The sequence below is a fragment of the Hyla sarda genome, chromosome 6 (assembly GCF_029499605.1).
Source record: "Hyla sarda isolate aHylSar1 chromosome 6, aHylSar1.hap1, whole genome shotgun sequence".
Lineage (NCBI taxonomy): Eukaryota > Metazoa > Chordata > Amphibia > Anura > Hylidae > Hyla > Hyla sarda.
In genome coordinates, this window is record NC_079194.1 from 199,939,772 (window position 1) to 199,960,687 (window position 20,916).

A 20,916-nucleotide genomic window follows, 5' to 3' on the forward strand; every position below is an offset into this window, starting at 1 on the left:
GCTATACTCAAGTTATACATGAGTTTGTGCAATGGGATTCTGCCAAGCTCTTTGCCATAAATAATAACAGTAGGCAGGGGTGTCTTGTGTTTTCTGTACTCTATATCGCCATTATTGAACATCTGTCCCATCCCTGCTTGAGCTGCGCACCACAAATCCTGCTCAATCTTTGTCATAGCTGGAATATAACCTGTTTTTTTTCTGTTCCACTTTCACTGACTCTTCTTACAATTCCACATTCTCTACATTTGATGAATATTTTTGTTCTTCACAGGCCACATAATAATATGTACCAACTACTTTTGGATTTTTGACAATTTGGGGAGGGATACCTTTTTTTAAATAAATGGAGGGAAGACTTGGGTATCAATCTTAGTTTATTTACTGTTTGCGCAAAAATATATGCTCTAACACATGACATCCCTTTAGTCTTTAATGCGAAAGAGGAGAGTTACAAAATATACTGGTGGATATCCATAAAGGCGCATTAATTCATGTTTGGTGGAGCGGTCTTAGAATAAATCCCTTTTGGGATGTTCTCTTTCGCATATACCAGGCTTTCTCAGACAAAGCAGTATCCAACACACTGCAGATTGCACTGCTCTCTCTGATTCCCAGCTCTGTAGCACATGTTAAAGGGGGGATCCTGAGACATTTTCTTATGGCAGGCCGCATGGTCTTCTCAGGCTATTGAAATTCTAGCACTATGCTTACTATACCTGAGTGGCCTGCAGAGCTTAGGGATATTATGAGGATGCAGGAATTTATTACTAAAGAGCATGAGTGTTCAGACAAGTTCACATCACGGTGGTTTCCATGGCAGCAGTTCATGAACTCGCCTGATATTTTAAGACTACTAGGCTAATGTGTCTGCTCTCTTGTCTTCAAGTTGCTGGACTCCTTTTCCCACCACTACACCATTTTCTCCTCTCCTCCTTTATCTACCTTTTTAACTTTTTCTTTACCTCCCATCCAACTGGTTGGGGGGGTTCCAGGACTTCCTTGCATTGCAATGGGGATTTTCATACTACCATCATTATTATTATGGCTGCCTGATTTGGTGGGTGCCGATTTGCCATGGATTTTATTCCAGCAATAAAACTGGTAGGGTACAAAATAGTCTGATTGTTGGGAACCCTATTGCAAAATAAAATTTAAATGTTTGGCCCAGGGGGGTGTGGTTAGAAGCTTCATAGTCAGACTACCCTGAACAATCAGGCCCCCCTAAGCCTCATATTTACTCCCCCTGGGACTCATACCCCAATTTGCAATAAACTTCCCACCCCACTGACTTTTCAGTAAAAAGTGCAAACAAATAGCAAAACCTGTATCCTGGGAACAGGAGAAAATAGGAAGAAGTGAAAATTGCATTGGACCCAGGGCACCTGAGGCTACAAAGTCATATAAAAACTAAGTGTTTTTAGACTGCCCACATGTCCTCTTTAGGGTAATTGCAGTACCAAGACAGGTTATAATACTTGGAGTTCTTTAGTTTGGAGAAAAGACGTCTGATTACAATGTACAAACATATGACAGTACAGTGATCTTTGTAGTGAGCTTTTTATATTTTGACCTGATACAATGACAAGGGGGAATCCTTTATTGCTAGAGGAAAGAAAGATTTACAATCATCACTAGAGATGAGCGAATCGAACCCGACGAATCCGAATTAGTTACGAATTTCATGGAAAATTCATTTAGTAACGAATCCAAATTTTGCCACGATTCGATAAAACGAAATTAACTCAATTTTGTGCGGGCCAGGGGAGCTAAAATGGCGGCTACATGTGTGAGGACATGGGACAAGAAATTCTGGGAAGGTGGGTAGGAGGGATCACCCCGAATCTCATGGTGGCATGCAGCCTATCAGCAGCCAGCCCTGTGATGTCACAGCCCTTTATAATCGGCAGCCATTGCTGAAGACAGACATTTCTGGGACTTTTAGCTCACAGAGCAGACACCGGCCCAGATTTATCAAACTGTGTAAGTGAAAAAGCGGAGTGATTTTCCCACAGCAACCAATTACAGCTCAACTTTTAATTTACCAGAGCTCGTTAGCTGAGCTGTGATTGGCTGCTATGGAAAAATCTCTCCACCTTTTCTCTCACACAGTTTGATAAATTTAGGCCACTGTGTTACTGATAATCACAATACAGATCTTATTCTTCACAGCAGCAAATCCATTCACCTCAACCCTGCATCAATGCAGGTAGGCAGACAGGCAGGGACAGTTCAGAGTGAGAAACAGAGTACACTTATTTCTGGTGCAAAGTTTTTGGGGCGTATTATCCGCAAATAAGTGCAATGTATACGCATTCAGCAGTTCTACATTTTTTCTGGTTAAAGTTACTAGGGGGCAGTTAGTATAAAAACACTAACAGACATACCCACTAGATTGTTACGTTTATTTCTGGTGCAACCTTTTTGGGGCGTGTTATCCACAAATAAGTGAAATATATACGCACTCAGCAGTTCTACGTTTTTTCTGATGAGAGCTCATAGGGAACAGTTAGTGTAAAAGCACTCAGCAGTTCTACAAGTATGTCAGGCAGAGAAGTGCCAGGCCATGCACAGAGGAGTGTCAGAGGCCTAAATTCATCAGGCACAGGCAGAGGTCGCAGCAGATTAGGGGCACATGGCAGCAGGGATCTTAGCGAGAGGCCAGAGCTCCCGGTATCAGCTAGCGGTCAGGTCTCAACCAGTAACCCATCTGCCATCATGGATCAGCTAACTCGGTCATTCACTTCATCCCAAGTGACTTCTGACACCCCCAGTCAACAGACAGTGAGTTCCTCAGACTCAATCCTCAGTTGGCACTCCAACTGCCTCTGTCCTATGCGGTTTCCTCCTACAGAGAAATATTGTATGTTGTGGGCTCAGCTCCACTATACAGCGAGGACAATCAACTAGAGAACAGTCAGCAGCTACTGGCCAGCCAAGAAGTGGAGGAGACATCCGCCACTTCCTTCACTAGGCGGGCAAGTAGTGATGAGGAGAGTGGCATGGGAGGTGGTGTTGCGAGCGTTCAGGCTACTGAAACAGACACAGTTGAGGATTACATCAAGTGGGAAGTCTGGAGCCACACGTGCTCAGGGTAGACCACCTGCTTCGCAGCAGCCTACTTGCCTGGGAGGTAGTGGTGAAGAGGTTCCCAGAGTCGGCGGCAGTAGCAGTCAGTCAGTGCAGACTGTTGGGGGGAAAATCAGCTACTCGGCGGCGTGGCAGTTTTTTTTATCAAGCATCCGGAGGATGTAAGATGTGTCGGCAGAAGGTGAAGCTTGGCCAGGATCCCAATGTTGGCACCACGGCCCTAAGTAAACATATGCAGCATTACCATCAAGCAACCTGGGAGAACTGATGCTCCGATGCAGTAGTCCAGCCTGCTGCAGAAACTGCTGCCTCACCCATTGGCATGCCGCTCCCTGTTTCAGCCAGCCAAGGCTCCACCACCTCAGCCGAAGGGAGCCGTCTGTCATTCCCATCTTCCAGATGCTCCTGCTCCTCCTACTTCACATCAGTCCTTCCGGCAGCAATCCATCACTGAAGCGATGTTCAAGAGACAGCAGTATGTGTCAACTCATCCAACGGCACAGAAGCTGAATGTGCTTCTGTCCAAGTTGCTGGTGCTGCAGTCCCTCCCTTTTCAAGTGGTGGACTCTGCACCTTTCAGAGAACTGATAACTTGTGCCGAGCAGAGGTGTAGAGTCCCAAGCCGTCATTTCATTTAAAAAAAGGCAGTACCAGCCCTGCACAAACATGTAGAACAGAAGGTGGGTCAGTCCTTGAGCCTGTCAGTGTGTACCAAAGTGCACGGCAGCGCTGACATGTGGAGCTGTAACTATTGTCAGGGACAATGCATGTCCTTTATGGCCCACTGGGTGAATGTGTTTCCTGCACAGCCATACCAGCAACTTGGCCAGGTCACGGCGCTTCCGCCTCCATGCTCTCACGCCGATGGTGCTGCGACAATGTCCGACTCTGCCTCCTCATCCTCCACCATGTCCTCAGCCTCCACTGCATCGACAAGTCACAGTGCCCCTCCAGCATGGCACGGCGGTGTCACTCTGCTCTTCACCTGGCTTGTCTTGGCGAACGGAGTCACACAGGGGAGGAACTGCTGAAAGTGATTTTTCAAGAAATCGAATCATGGCTCTGCGACAACTGGAAATGGGAACCATGGTGACCGACAACTGGAAGAACATCTTGTCTGCGCTGTGTCAAGGAAGCCTGAGCCATGCGCCCTGCATGGCACACGTGTTCAATCTGGTTGTCAAATGTTTCCTAAAGTGTTCCACCCAATTGCAAGACATCCTAACAATGGCAAGGAAACTTTGCATGCACTTTAGCCACTCGTACGCCACAAAGCACACTCTTCTTGAGCTGCATCCCCCAACATAGCCTGATATGCAACATTTCCACCTGTTGGAATTTCACCCTCCATATGTTGGACCAACTATTCAAACAGAGAAAGGCCATCAACAATGATCCAAGCAGATTGGGGTACTGCCCTGTGTAACTTCGATGTCAACCAGTGGCAACTCATACGTGACACCTGCCATTTGCTCAGGCCCTTTGAGGAAGCCACATTATTAGTTAGTCACCAGGATTAAGTGATGAACAACGTCATTCCACTGCTTCATTTCCTACAACAGATGGTGGAAACAATGGCTGGTCATGGCACTTGAGAAGTGGTGCTTACATCTCACGGCCACATGAGCCCTGTGGGGGCTGAACTGGAAGAGGAGGAAGAGGAGGAGGAGGGGGAGAGGGACAGTGACGCACAGGCAATGTGTAGAGAAATGGGTGGTTTTTATATTCATCTGACAGGAGAGGAGAAGCAGGAGCAGCCAGAGGAGCTACAAGGTGATGAGGAAGACGAGACAGAGGACCCCGACAAACCGTGGCAATATGCAGTGGAGATAGAGGCAGGGAGTCCCTCCGAGTCACTTGCAAAAATGCCATGATGCATGCTCACTTGCTTGCATAGTGACTGCCGAATTGTCACCATTCGGCAGCGGGATGACTTCTGGCTCTCCACTTTGTTGGGCCCTCGCTACCGGAACAAAATGGAGGCCTTTCTTACACCCAATGAGAGGAAGGACAAAGTGACCTACTACAGAGACATCCTACGTAGTCAGTTGGCCAATGCCTATCTGCACCATCGTCCATCCTCTTGCAGGTCTGACTGGGGGGGCCCTCTGCACTCATGTTTCACTGCCATGGCTGCTGGGAAGAAGTGGGGTGGCAGGAGCAAGAGCTATACCAGCTCCATCAGCAGCAGCCTGAGTCTACAGTCGCTGATGAGTAGCTTTCTTCACCCGCATAGTGAAGCAAGTAATCAGCAGCAGCAGGTAGAACTGGAGCAGGACCTGAACCAGCAGATGGTGGCATACCTTGATATGACCCTGCCAACCCACATTGAAGATCCGTTGGACTTCTGGGCAGCAAAACTGGATTTGTGGCCGCAACTAGCAGGGTTTACCCTGGAAAAGCTGTCCTGCCCGGCCAGTAGTGTAGCATCAGGGCGGGTGTTTAGTGCAGCGGGGGCCATAGTAACCCCAAGGGGAACTGGCCTGTACAACAAAAATGAGTAGAGACTGACCTTTGTCAAAATGAATCAGGCTTGGATCAGCCAGGATTCCCTCCTCCCCACCAATGCCTGATGTATCAGAGTAGATTGATCATGGTGCAACACCAACACTTTTCATATATGGATACAGCAAAAAGTATTTAAGGTGCTGCTCCCCAGTTACAGAAATTTTTTCTGCATCAGACCACAAGTAAGTAGTGCGGATATGCATTAGTTAAACCTTAACTTTTAATAATATTCTTAGGATAAAATATATGGACCAAATTTTTTTTTTTATCAAACAAAAGGAAAGGTTTGCAAAAAACACCATGTGCCACCTACTCCACCAAGTATTAATGGGATGTAAAAACCTCTAAAAGGTGGAATGGAACAATGTATGGTCCATTGTAACAGGTGGGGGGTAAAAACCGATCATGTAAGGCCCTACTCTCACCCTATTAACTCCCTACATAGGCTGCTGCCACCTCCAGGCTGTGTCATTCTGCTGCCATATGGTCTCCTCATGCTGCCACCACCTCCAGGCTCTGTCATTGTGTCGCTCTGCAGCCTACATAGGCTGCCGTCACCTCCAGACTGTGTCATTGTGCTGTCATATGGTCTCCTCATACTGCTGCCACATCCAGGTTCTATCTTAGTGCTGCCCTATGGTCTCGTCAGGCTGCTGCCACCTCCAGGCTCTGTCATTCTGCCACCATGTGATTTCCTTGTTATATTGATTTCCAAACCCTTCGGGCCCCCAGGACACTCATTCATGAGCATTTGGGGGGGGGGGGGGCTGAGAGGCTGGGGCTGGAACAGGTTGTAGCTCACCTTGCGGCAGACTGCCAGCTCCTTTTTAAGATACAGATACGAGTTTTTTTCATAGTTTACACTGCAGCAATTATACACTATTGGAGCTGGAATTACCATGGCTGCTGGCATCAGACTTGCCCTCCAATGGGTCCTCAAAAAAGGATTTTAAGTTTGCTCATTCCAATTACCAGGCTCTGTCATTATGCCGCCATGTGATCTCCCCATGTTGCTGGCACATTAAATTTGTTAATCTCTTCAAAATCTCTTTAATCTCTTCAATTGTGACGCTATATGGTCTCCCGACGCTGCTGCCAAATCCAGACTCTGTCACTGTGCCGCTCTGATTTTAATAGCAACACCTGTAATCTGCATGTCATACTGAATAACAGTATTATTTCACTAATACAGCACACTACCTATGCGTGTTATGGCAAGGCAAAGTGTTCTACACCCCTATTAAGGCTCTCTGTAACCCAGAAATATAAATTTTTAATAGCGATTCGGATCTGGAAATAAATTCGGATCAAAGCGAATTTTTCAAAAATTCGCTCATCTCTAATCATCACACACAGGGAATCTTTACTGTAAGAGTAGTGATACTATAGAACTCTATACTTTCCGACGTTGTGATCACTGATTCACTGTGGTCTTGATTTGCCTTTCTAGAAAGAAAATACTAGGTACTAGATTTCTGGAGATAGGGATTCACTGACCCAGGCAATTGACAACTGCCCCATAGTTTTTTTGCCTTCCATTAAAGTATCACAGCAGGGCAAAAGATTGGACTTAACTTTCTTAAGCTTTATAAACTATGTAATATGAAGGTTTTTATCTCTTATTCATGGAAAACAAAAATCATGCCATGTTCAGTCACGTACAATATGATATGGGTATTCTCCCTAAGAAACATTGGAAATATTGGCACGTATATGGTGCATATTACCAACTCAAAAGTACTCTATTTTATCTGTACAGTGTCTAGAAATAGTAATATGCTGTATGACAAACCATAATAGCCAGATGATTCTAATAGCATTGAATTATGTAACTCCCAGCAATTTGTTTTGATCAGATGGCTAAATTATGTATTAGATAATCCAGCACAAAAAGCATTTGTTGCATTTACCTGATGTCTTCCATTTGTTGACACGAGTTTAAAGCTTCCATAAGTGCACTTTCAGATTTCACCCCCAAACCGCAGGAGCGCAGACTGTGTAAACAAATTGTCATATAATGGTAAAAATTAGATGTCATCATATTAGATTATCATCGAAAAACATTTCTCTACAAAGAAACACATCCTGCTGCAACACAGACTGGGGGACCAGTCTTCAATTGTTAAGTAAACATGTTTTATGCGCCATAATATACACGGTGAGCCAACATTATGTACTCACATAAACACCATAAGTGTACTACATACAAATTTAAATTTATCCATTACATTTCCATTTTACACCCACACATCTTCCAAGCACAAACACTCCATTCATAAAGTAGTACTGATACATAGTACACCAGATCCAAGTAACCCTGACATGCCAGCTGTCGCTGCAACAAAGTCTGACAGTGCATGCTGCTATTTGTAGTCCCATAGCAACTGGTGAAACTAAGGTTACCTAAGGATATTAGACACCATACAGTGCATGGCTACATTATAGATATAGTATGTCATTATTTGCTAGAACAAAAGCTCTGTACAAAGAAATACCATGAAATTACTGGGGAACAATTCAAAATCTAGGATACAAATGGGTTTTAGGACCCCCAAAGGCAACAGAGTCTGGGCAGGGCTCCAACCTCTGAGCCCAATATAGTTACACCACTGTTGCAACACATTATTCAGCTTATAATATAGTCATTATGATGACTACAATAAACATGCATGGCAAGGACTATAATTACCTATAGGCACATTAGGCCTGTGCCAGTTACATTCACATGTAATTACACTGAACAGTGTGAATTTATAAAGTGTGCATATTAATATGTAATAGTCACATTGAAAGAAAGGGTGGCTGCAGAGTACGCTTATTGTTGTACTTTATTTTGCCAGAGCAGAAAGACATTTTAAAGCCGTAGTGACTCAAAAGGGCACCTGTCAGTCTGATCTGCCAGTACATACTAAATCCTTTGACAAAATAAAAAAATATATAACAATGTGGTACGGGGTGTGATGCAGGGCAGATGGAATTACCCTAGGGGCAGATGACATTACCCCCTTGTATTCGTGATGCCAGGGCGTTGTTTATCCTAAATACCACCCGAAAGTATACCGCTGGATCCTGGGCTGGGCACGGGGGGGGGGCAATAATGACTCCAACACCAAGTTACGGACAGCCGTAGCTTTACTGAGGGTAGACAGGTGGAAAAGTCTATAGAGTTCAGCCAGGCCCAAAGAGGTGACTAGTGACTTCAGAGACCTTAATGGTTGCTGGGACTTGTAGTAGAGGTGGACAATTTAGGGCAGGCCACGTTGACTAGACAGATGACTTTGACTTGACTGACAAGACTGTGACTGTTGCTTACTTGCAGGTTGGTAGCTTGTGGCTGCTAACTGGACTTGAAGCCTCCTATGACTCTGGACACACACTTAGGCACAACTTGACTGGCCTCAGCAAAGACTAAGAGAGCGTGCAGAGGCTCCACCCAGGGCTTATATAGGGGAGGCTCTGGTGGGGTCCCAATGGTCACCCCTAGGTCACCTGGACACTGATACCTCCTGGGTTACAATCACACGACAAATCACATGGTAAACAGTCTTAAAGGGGTACTCCGGTGCTAAAACATCTTATCCCCTATCCAAAGGATCGGGGATAAGATGCCTGATCGCAGGAGTCCCGCAGCTATATAGCTATCACTCTGCGGTCAACCGTCACGCTCCGGGGACTGATTACTAACGGGGTGCCGCGTGCATGATTGCGGGCGTCCCCAGCTGGGGGACTCCCGCGATCAGGCATCTTATCTAGGGGATAAGATGTGTAAGCACCGGAGTACCCCTTTAAAGGTATAACACTCTTACATATATAACATAGGGATTATATACAATTACAATAAACAGATGCAGGGGGCAGGGGACACTGCAGGAGGGTAGCAAACGTACGGGGTAATACCTCGCGTACTGGGCCACCACAACAATCTTCTCAGCTCCTCCTGCTCTATAATCTGCTGCTGGTTGATTAGACAGAATTTTCATGGTGACCGCTTCCCTTTAAGGTGCGGTCTGTTAGATAAGAACAGTCTAAGATACCAAGTGATCTATATCATAAAGACACCAGTGTGCTACATATGTGTACTACATGGAATTTGTAAACACGTTTGTCATTAATGTATATGCTTTGTATAAATAGCTTTGCATTTCTTTGATATCCACTGTCTAGAACAGTGGTCTTCAACCTGCGGATCTCCAGATGTTGCAAAACTACAACTCCCAGCATGCCCGGACAGCCGTTGGCTGTCCGGGCATGCTGGGAGTTGTAGTTTTGCCACATGTGGAGGTCCGCAGGTTGAAGACCACTGGTCTAGAAGATAAGCTTCTATTATAGCAAGTTGAAACCATACTATTATCCATAATGGGTTCTCTGGTCATCATGTACATGTTACTATTAAAGCAGTAATAGGGAATAAATTAGGAAATGTCTTAAAGGATAGAGATCACTGATGTAATTGATAATGTTCAGTCAGATCTATGCACTAGGTTTTCGTGTGCTGTTGCCTCTGCTGCGTCTTATTTTTCAGATAGGGTCAGACAAGCATCAGACCCAAAATAAAACTCAAGCTGATGAGATCATTGACCTTTATGGAGAGTTCATGTGTAGCATAATGTGCAATAAGCCTCTATGATGCCTTCCCAAACTGTGGGTCAATAGCACCTCCTGCTGCACTGTTCTATTTCCCAGAAACTATGTCTGCTTAGTAGTATCAGTACACATGTGCATTTGCTGCGCTTTCGGCCTTTGCCTCCCATTAAGGTCTCTCTGTGACCATGTTTTTTTCTCCTATATGTGTCCACCTCTACATGATGTAGCGAGGGCAATAGCCCAAAACCACCTACGAAGAGCAAGGGTACACATAGCCCTATACAGTGACCCCTCGATCTACGATGGCCCCGACATACGATAATTTCAACATGCGATGTTCTCTCAGAGGCCATCGCATGTTGAAGGCAGCATCAACATACAATGCTTTTGTATGTCGGGGCCATCGCATAAACGGCTATCCGGCAGTGCAGACTGCTTCAGCTGCTACCGGATAGCCGTTTACGGTGCCCCGTGAGCTCCGGTGATGTCTCTTACCTGTCCTCGGGGCTCCGGCGCATCCTCTTCGGGATCCCCTGCATCGTCGGTGCTCTCCATCGACGTCATCACGTCGCTGCGCACGCCATCCCGTCATCCAATAGGAGCGGCGTGCGTAACAACGTGATGGCGGCGACGGAGCGCACGGATGCTGGGGAAGTAGAGGCCTTGCCGGAGCGTCGGGGACACGGCGACAGCGATGGACGGCGACATCCCGGGCAGCGGTGACGAGCGGTGACGGTCCGGAGCGGTGGGGACAGGTGAGTACAACTTCCTCTAACAGTGGTCTACAACCTCAACATACGATGGTTTCAACAAACGATGGTCCGTTTGGAACGGATTACCATCGTATGTTGAGGGACCACTGTACTCATTCTAAATCCTATTTTGTTTGGAGATGGACACCAGTCTTATATTATTTTTCTGTGCCCACCTACAGACAGCTTATACATATGTCGAAGCGGTGTGACACATACGGTTCTTAATTTCAATAGTCTTGTATAATACAAATGTAGCATAACTGAGTTTGTCGTCACCATCATTGTTAAGCAGTGTGCGATAGGTACATTTTTTTCCTAGGACTGAGGGTAATTTCCTAGGACTGAGGGTAATGTTTCTGTATTATCTTAGCACAGAGAGTCCACAAACAGAATAAAACTCTGCTATATCGGTAGCATTAAAAGAGTCTGCCATATTTAATAAGCACCTAAGCTCCCTGCGTACAAGCCGCAATGTTGTGTAGCATTATTCTCTGGGAAAGATTTAAGCCACAATGACAGAAGCCTGGTGCTGGGTGCAGTCTGCGCTTGGCAATAACATAGGTCAGCACACAGGATATTAGCTCTGGCATGCACAGCTAACAAAATAAAATGTTCTTTTCACTTGCTGCTAAAAAGGAAGTTGCTATAGCAACCTGTCAGTGTCTGTCTCTGTATACGCCTCACTGGTGATGTCATCAGATGCCCCAGGACTGCAAGTCCATGAAATAAACAGCAGCTGACACGGGTGAGCCATTAGGAAGTGTGTGGGTTACATAAACAATGGTGCACTGGCATTTAGTACCACCCCTGGTGTGTGTGGGTTATATAAACAGTGGTGCACTGGCATTTAGTACCACCACTGTACACCAGGGGTCACTGACAGCCCGGTGCTACGGTAGGAAGATGCTCGTTAAACTGTGACTAGAATTTGGATTAAAGCTTATTCATCGACACAGGGAAAAGGTATTTTAGGCATAATCTGGTATGAATGGATTATATATCATTTATGCAGATTATACTAGTGTCTATTGCACCAACACATTGCATTATGACATGCAGCAAAGAGCTACCCCGAGACTTTTTGTAATGCTATGATTTTTTTTTAACTATAGGGAGCAGATTCACCCGTAAAATACGCTGCGGTTCTGCCAACGATGAACCCTACATTGTGCCTCCAGCTGTGCCTGCTCTTATGCAGCAATCCGTCACTATGAGCAGACATGCTGCGATGTGCGAGTCGCCGCGCGCATGCGCAGTATGCTCGCAACCACTTTGCGGTTGCTCTCGGCCTAGCTCAGGGAGCAGGGGGAGCGGCAGCGATGTGCGCGCTCAACCAGTGTGCCTACAGCTGCTGCAAAACAACAACTGCCAGGATGCCCGGACAGCCAAAGGCTGTCCGGGCATCCTGGTGGTTGTTGTTTTGCAGAAGTTTTGCAAAAGCTGGAGGCACTGGCTGTTTGGCATGCTGGCAGTTGCAGTTTTGCAGCAGCTGGAGGCACACTGGTTGGGAAACACTGGTCTCAAGAAATTGTGTAATAGCTTTAGTTTAGTCTATGTTCACATCAGCGTTGTTCAAATCCATTATAAAATGTCCATTATTGACTTCATTCATAATGGACATAAAAACCGATGCTAATAGAAACAAAATAGTAAAACATTTTTGTAAAACGTGCATAAAAAATAACGCACCGATAACATCTGTTATTAGCCGTTAAACCATCAGTCTATCTCTGTTTATGCCGTTATTTTTTAGCCAGTTATTTTTTTTCCTGAGCATGCTCAGTAGTAATAACGATATAAAAATAACGGAGGTTACTTCCATCACCATACAAAGAACAGAAGCAGACTCAGCTCCAATAAGTTACTAATGGGGTGTTACCCCGTGTAGAACCAGAGGCAGTTGTCATGCCCCCTCCCATAGACTTGCATTGAGGGGGCGGGGCATGACATCACACGGGGGCGGGGTCTTGACGTCACGATCTTCCGTTCCCGTGGTCGGGAGCCAGAACCTCCAGCGCTGCCGGAAGCAGATACAGGTGGGTGCTGCATGCTATATTGCGGGGGTCCCCAGCGGCGGGACCCCCGCGATCAGACATCTTATCCCCTATCCTTTGGATAGGGGATAAGATGTCTAGGGATGGAGTACCCATTTAAGGACTCATTTGGGCCTTAAGGACTAAGACAATTTTATTTTTACGTTTTAGTTTTTTCCTCCTCGCCTTCAAAAAATAATAACTTTTATATTTTCATCCACAGACTAGTATGAGGGCTTGTTTTTTTGCGTGACCAGTTGTCTGTTGTAATGCCATCACTCACTTTACCATAAAATGTATGGCGCAACAAAAAATATACTATTAAAAAGAAAACCGCAATTTTGCAAATCTTCGTTTTCACGCCGTACAATTTACGGTAAAAATGACATGTGTTCTTTGTTCTTTGGGTCAATACGATTAAAATGATACCCATGATAACATACTTTTTTATTACTGTTGTGCTTAAAAAAAAATCGCAAACTTTTTAACCAAATTAGTACATTTAAAATCCCCCTATTTTGAAGACCTATAACTTTTTCATTTTTCCGTATAAGCGGCAGTATGAGTTCTCATTTTTTGCGCCATGATCTCTACTTTTTATTGATACCATATTTGCTTATATAAAACTTTTAATGCATTTTTTATTAATTTTTTTTCCGAATAAAACGTTATAAAAAAGCAGCTATTTTGGACTTTTTTTTTTACGTTCACGCCGTTCACCGTACGGTATCATTAACATTTTATTTTAATAGTACGGATATTTATGCATGCGGCGATACCAAATTTGTATATACATTTTTGAGCCGGATCGGGTAGAGAGCCTCCGGCAACTCGATCCTGCTCAAGTGTATTAAATGTGTTAAGGATGCAGTTACAAGGGCATGTAAGGACATTTTCACCGAATGCTACATGGAATCGTCCCCAGTTCTCTGTTATTACCTATTCAGACCTGTGAAGGACATTCGGAAACAATGCCCCAGGAACTGTTGTCACCTGGCCCCAGTGGCCACTTACAATCATCCACCCACCAGGACTGGGCGCCGAGGACAGCTGCGTTTAATAGGGAGAGTTTGTGGTGGCCCAGTAGGGAGTTGTACCCCTGCTGGCCTGTTCGGCAGCCTCCCTACAGTGACCCCTGGGCCCCCTCTACACCTGTCCCCTTGTGTGTGTGTATATATATATATATGTATATATATATATTGCCTGTATTATATTGTATAATGTTTATAAAAGGTGTTATAGCTTTAAGAATTGTTAACATGTGATTACCAGTGTCATGTGATTGTAACCAGTGAGGTATGGGACCCCTCCTAGTCTCCCCCATATAAGCCCTGGGTGGAGCTAGCTCATGCTCTTACTCTCTTCCTGCTTATGCTGAGTTGCAGCAAGGTCAAGTCCAAGAGTGTGTCTGGAGTCCATAGGAGGCCTCAAGTCAGTCCAGCAGCCACAAGTCTTCAAGTAAGCTACAATTGGGGTATAGTCATTCCCATTCAAGTCAGTCAAGTCAAAGTTATCTGTCTTCAGTCAGCGTGGCCTGCATCAATATTGTGCCAGTCCACTACAAGTCCCAGCAAGCCCTGAGGTCTCTGAAGTCACTGTTTACCTCCTTGGCCCTGGCTAAACAATATAGACTGTTCCATCTGTAACTCAGTAAAGCCACCGTTGTTCATAACTTGGCGTCAGAGTCATTATATCCCCGGTCCCTAGCCCAGGATCCAGCGATATACCTTTGGGTGGTATTGAGGATAAACCACGCCCTGGCATCACGAACACAAGGGGTTGATGCCATCTGCTCCTAGGGTCATTCCATCTGCCCTCATACCACAGTTACAAGATTATATATTATATATGTAAACTAACAGTAAAAATGTCTAATGATACTTTATTCAGAAGCAAACTGGAATCTATGATACAATGCAGAATGCTTCGATACCAGATGCAAGTGATCCTATATGGCGATGCTAATAAAACAGTATTCCCTTTCTCTCCTATACAAATCTGCATGAAACCAATATAACAAAGTAACAATTTAAAAGGCAAGTACAATTCAAGGATGTATATATGCAGCTAGGGCTAGATGATGTTACTTGGTCACCTGCAAGTCATAGCAAAATAATAGGTTAGTCCACATTGTGGTCATGCTAACAACAATAGGGTTGACTCACAGTTATGTTGTGGTTTTAGTATATTGACCCATGATGGCCAGATCTGCTGCTGACTTTTTATTTTATTTTATTATACTTAGAAGCAAATACTCCCCTCAGTAAGTCCTACTGTAAGATATGACAAACAGAATATTTGGTATATAAATTGTATAAAAAGATTTCACTTACTGAAGAACCTTTAAATGCTGTACTTGGGACAGAGCAACGACTAAATCATAGGTAACTTTGTTGTCAAAATTATTTCCAGATAAACTACAAAAGAGTTAAAAGCATTGTAGGTATGTCATTTTACGAGTAATATGAAAAATACTCTACCCAAACACTCCTGGTCGGTGCACCAGCAACCAAAATACGGTTTGTAAATATACTAATAATCATAATAATAATACTAAAAAGTTCAATATGTGTCAGGTAGAAGAATGTGATTTTTTTAACTGCAGTGGGGGCACTTAAAGGAGTACTCTAGTGCAGAGTATTCCTGCTCCGTCCTACCATCACTCACCTCCCTGGGTTCCCGCGGAGTGCCACTACAGCTGATCGGTCCTCCGGTACATCTCCTTCATACTTCCGGGTGGAACGAAGCGTCACATGGCGCTCAGCCTATCGCCGGCCGCTGCAATGTTCTGCCTCGGCTGGCGATAGGCTGAGCGCCATGTGAAGCTTCATTACACCCGGAAGTATGAAGGAGATGGACCGGAGGACCGATCAGCTGTAGTGGCACTCCGCGGGAACCCAGGGAGGTGAGTGATGGTTAATTTTCATTTATTTTGCAGCCCGGGCAGGACAGAGCAGGAATACTCTGCACTAGAGTACTCCTTTAAAACATAAAAAAGAAAGTATACTTAACTCACCTGTTTCTTTGCAGCTGCTGTTCTGGCATCTCCCGTTCCCCACTACTCCCCATTTTTTACTAAATTTCGTTTGTGCACAATATGCCCATTTAACCAATTACTGGCCTCAGCGTTGACCTGCTTCACCAAGTGATTAGCCGAGCGGGCATTTCCTGCATGAACAAAATGTATTGGAAGCAGAGAGCCGCAGAGTCCAGGAGACATCAAAACAGCAGCTGTAGGGGATCAGGGCAGATGAGTATGCCTCTTTTTTAATTTGTAAAGCATTCCCTCTACATTTTGGAAAAATTATAATGCTCAGAATAGCCCTTTTAAGTAAATTTTCTTTTCAGTCTCCTCAAATTCTTAACTCATTAGTTCAGAGGTAATTGATAAGTGACTTACTCAATCTCTTCCACAAATGGGCACTGTTTTAGTGTTTCTGCAAGTTTTAATCCTCCCACTGAGCTGATGTTACACTGTGACAGCCTGAAAAAAACAAAAGGATTCATTGTATACCACAAACCACAATCCCTTGCATTATCCAATATTCATAAACACAGCATAGTTGTCACGTATGGGCAGGGAACAGTGAAGCCCTAACTCACCCACAGCCTTGCGTAATGCTTGTCCATCCTAAGTGACGGATCAACAACCACAATGACAAACCCTCCCTGCTAAGTACTGGGGCAGCATTGTCAAAATAAAAAAAATACAAAAACAGTAGGAGTTGGGGACAGCTGGAGGCACACAAACTAACACAGATACACTAAAACACACACAGTGAAATCAATGTCAGTCAAGGCATGGTCGGTACCAGGAGATAGCAGAATACAGGAACGCAGAGCAAGAGTCAAGGGAAAAGCCAACGATCAATAAACAAGCAGGTATGAAGTAAGCACGAGGTGTCAGCTAAGGTATAACCTTTCACGGACACTGGACTGATCACTACTCCAAGCTAATATAGGAAAGTGATCAGGGATACACCTTCCTAGCAGAGCTGAGAACCACACCCAGATGACACAAGTGAGCTCCAAGCAGCACCAGCCCAACTAGAGTCATTTAACTCTTAGTGGACGGCCAGAGCCAACATTACAGCAGTCTTCAATACTTCTGTTTCTGTTATTTTCATAAAAAGACTATAGCGTAAATAGGGTGTTGACAGGAAACATAAAAATGGAAGTAATAACTCATGAGAAATTACCATAAGCCTAAAGAAATGTTAGGGTTTTTTGTGTGTTACACAGAATCCCACAAGATCACCTTGCTTTTAATTTACCTCAGTCAACACAATGGTTGACTGGATCAAAAATGATGCCAGAATTCTTCTCAAATTCCGCAAAAATTCTGCAGCAAGCTTTGAGCGGAATCACATAAATTCCACTGTGTGAACATAGCCTAAGGAGAGAAAATGCCGGTGGTCACTATACCAGAAAATCCAGGGCATGTGCCACTTTCCACTGTAGTGCATTCTTACATACAACCTATAAGAAACGTTACCCCCAACTAACTAAAAACATCCAAAACCTAAACCAAAAAATCCCTATGCTCATATAATAGAATTGAATCAGAAAAATTTTAAATACCAAAAATATATCTATTATATGGAATTTATCACACAACAAAAAAATCTAAATTCATAGCTAACCCTAACCCAAAAAAATACATATACACATATATGACTATATAAAACAATGATGGTGGAGGAGCTCACAAACAAAATAAAGTGGCATATAAATGGAAAACATATGTTAATAGTGTTATAAATAGGCATGGTCCCTCATAGAGGGATGTATATTTTTTCAGAGACATTGAACAGTTGGCAACTCTACTACAAGGGACACTTGCCTACCTACTGGGATACTTATCTACCTACAGGAAGCACCTTTCTACCTATCAGAGGGCACTTATCTACCTACATCTACCATCTACCTACGGGAGGCATTTAGCGATTTACTAAGGGACTTATCTAGCTACTGGAGGAGGGGGCATTTATCTAACTACTGTGGGCACCTATCTGCCCACAGGATCACTTATTTGCTTACTAAGGGATTTATATACCTACTGAAAGATCTGTCTATCTACTTGGGGAACTAGGTAGATAAAGGGGCTCCTATATACCTATAGGGGCACCTGTCTACCTACTGGGGGCATCAATCTACTTACTAAGGAACCTATCCAGCTATTGGGGGAACTTATCTATCTTTTTATTTACTGGGACACCTATGTTTCTACAGAAGGCCCCTGTCTATCTACTGGAGAACTAGGCCAGAAGGATAACTGTATGCCACGTCACTCTGTTACATTCACAGGCCAGGTTAAGGGAAGCAGGGGTACACACAATATTGCCCTGGCTGCTGCCAACCCACGCTATGCCAATGCCTAAGGCTGGATGTGGTATTCAACAAACCCTTGATATATTGTAATCTTATCTAGCATAAAGGCTACTATAGCCTGATAACATGCTCTGTGTGCTAGTGAAGACAAAAGGGAATGCAAACAAAAGAGCTCATTGAGCACTAGTAACTTAAAAAGGATAAATACTTTAGCGTTTTCTAGCATGCATGAGAGCTAAAGTGCAGTTATTAAGTTTAGTGAGTTATTTCAGTGTTTGAACCCAAGTAGTATAGCAAAATAAATGCTCCCCTTTAATGGATTGTAAATAAATGGCCCACAACTTACTTTATTTTCTGCAAGCTCTTTAAACATGGCATAATCGTAACAAGTCTTTCCATACAAACATCACTGATGTTATTGGAGCTCAAACTGTATAAAAAAATGAGTTGCATGAATCAGGTAGCACATATAGAATAACTGTACTTAAAATTAACAAAACTTTTACAAACAAAATATTGTAGTCTTTTAGGTATATGTACACAAGGTAGATTTCCCAGCTCCCTTCACCTGCAATTGATTGTGTACAACCCCACCTCGGAGCACTGATGCCCGGAAATCCAATGAGAAAGAAAGAAATATAAAATACAGCTCCACGAGGATATAGTCCAAAGTATCAAAATGTTTATTTAAAGCCAAAGGCTGTCTGGGCATGCTGGGAGTTTTAGTTTTGCACCAATTGGAGGCTCCCTGTTTGGGAAGACATTGCCTTATGGGCGCTCTCCCCTGTGGACACATTTTTTGTGTTTTTTTTTTCTTCTCGTTTCAGATCCGTGTATGCAGAGGATTACGGCGGATTTGATGGATTACGACGGATGAATTTGATTTATTTTATTTTAATAAAATGGTTAACGAGGGCTGTGGGGTAGTGTTTTTTAAAATAAAACAATTTTTCCAATGTGTTGTGCTTTTTTTTTTATTTGAATATTCAGGCTTAGTAATGGAGGCTGTCTAATAGATGTAATCCATTACTAAGCCGGGGCTTAGCGTTAGCCCCAAAAACTGCTGGCACTTACCCCAATTATTACCCCGGTACCCACGGCCACAGGGATGCCGGGAAGAGCCGGTACCAACAGGCCCGGAGCATCAAAAATGGAGCTCCTGGGCCTAGGCGGTAACAGGCTGGCGTTACTTAGGCTGGGGAGGGCCAGTAACAATGGTCCTCGCCCACTCTGGTAACGTCAGGCTGTTGCTGCTTTGTTGGTATCTAGCTGATACTGAATATACAGGGAACTCTATGCATTTTTTTTTCATAAATAAAAAATAAATAAAAAAAAAACGCATAGGGTTTCCGCTATTTTCAGTATCAGCCAGATACCAACCAAGCAGCAACAGCCTGACGTTACCAGGGTGGGCGAGGACCATTGTTACTGGCCCTCCCCAGCCTAAATAACGCCAGCCTGTTACCACCTAGGCCCAGGAGCGCCATTTTTGACGCTCCGGGCCTATTGGTAACGTCTCTTTCCGGCACCCCATGTGGTGGTGGGTACCGGGGTAATAATTGGGGGTTAGCGCTAGCTGTTTTTGGGGTTAACGCTAAGCCCCGGCTTAGTAATGGATACCGTCTATTAGACAGCCTCCATTACTAAGCCTGAATATTCAATAAAAAAAAAATAAACACAACACATTGGAAAAATTATTTTATTTTAAAAAGATACTCCCCCACAGCCCTTGTTAACCATTTTATTAAAATAAATCAAGTTCATCCGTTGTAATCCATCAAATCTGCCATAATCCTCTGCATATACGGATCTGAAACGAGAAGAAAAAATAAATAAAACCACAAAAAAAATGGGTTAGGACATTTTTTGTGCTCTCTGCAGGGGAGAGCGCCCATAATGCAATGTCTTCCCAAACAGAAAGGCTCCAATTGGTGCAAAACTACAACTCCCAGCATGCCCAGACAGCCTTTTTCTGGGCATGCTGGAAAGGCTGTCTGGGCATGCTGAGAGTTGTAGTTTAGCAACAGCTGGAGTCTCCCTGTCTGGGTAGACACTGGCAGAAGGGTCTGTTCCCATTATCCAAAACGGACAATGTGAACAGAGCTCCAGACTTACTAGCCTGGATCCCGTCTGTAGCTCCGCCCCTAATGACGTCATCACTAGGGGGCGGAGCTACACTGACCCGGCGGTGACAGAAACGAGGGAGGTAAGTGGCCCTCCTATTCTGTATACACTATATACAGCTATCTATAGATAGCTGTATATACTGTATACCGCCCAAAAGACTATAGGAGCAGGGAGTCCTGTCAGTCTGGTGACAGGATTCCCAGCTCCTGTATAGTATATACAAGTATAATATGCCCCCCTGTATACTATAAGGCCGGGGGAGTTGAGTAGTGATGCTGTACATGACTCCTCATCTCCTTACACTCTGTGGACCGGGCTCTCAGCATCCAAGCCACAGAGTGGTACCTGAAGACAGTGAAAGTCTGCCACAGGGGACAAAACTGGCTATTTTCACACACAAGGGAAAACTCCAGAAAAACTGCCAAAACGCAGGAAAAACCTGTGGCAGTTTTCTGGCGTTTTTGCTGGCGTTTTTTTTAGGTGTACAA

General features: G+C 44.2%; 1 protein-coding gene across 10 annotated transcripts in view; it reads right to left on the reverse strand.

Annotated features, from left to right (window-relative positions):
• The window catches only part of NLRC5 (NLR family CARD domain containing 5), a 247,515-nt gene that overhangs the window by 24,129 nt on the left and 202,470 nt on the right, over window positions 1-20,916 (reverse strand). For all 10 annotated transcript variants that reach the window (XM_056526173.1, XM_056526171.1, XM_056526178.1 and 7 more), the window contains 4 exons: window positions 18,648-18,731; window positions 16,371-16,454; window positions 15,304-15,387; window positions 7,509-7,592 (listed from right to left, as the gene is read on the reverse strand). In XM_056526173.1, the coding sequence (XP_056382148.1) occupies window positions 7,509-7,592; window positions 15,304-15,387; window positions 16,371-16,454; window positions 18,648-18,731 (336 nt within the window). The remainder of the gene's footprint in view (window positions 1-7,508; window positions 7,593-15,303; window positions 15,388-16,370; window positions 16,455-18,647; window positions 18,732-20,916) is intronic.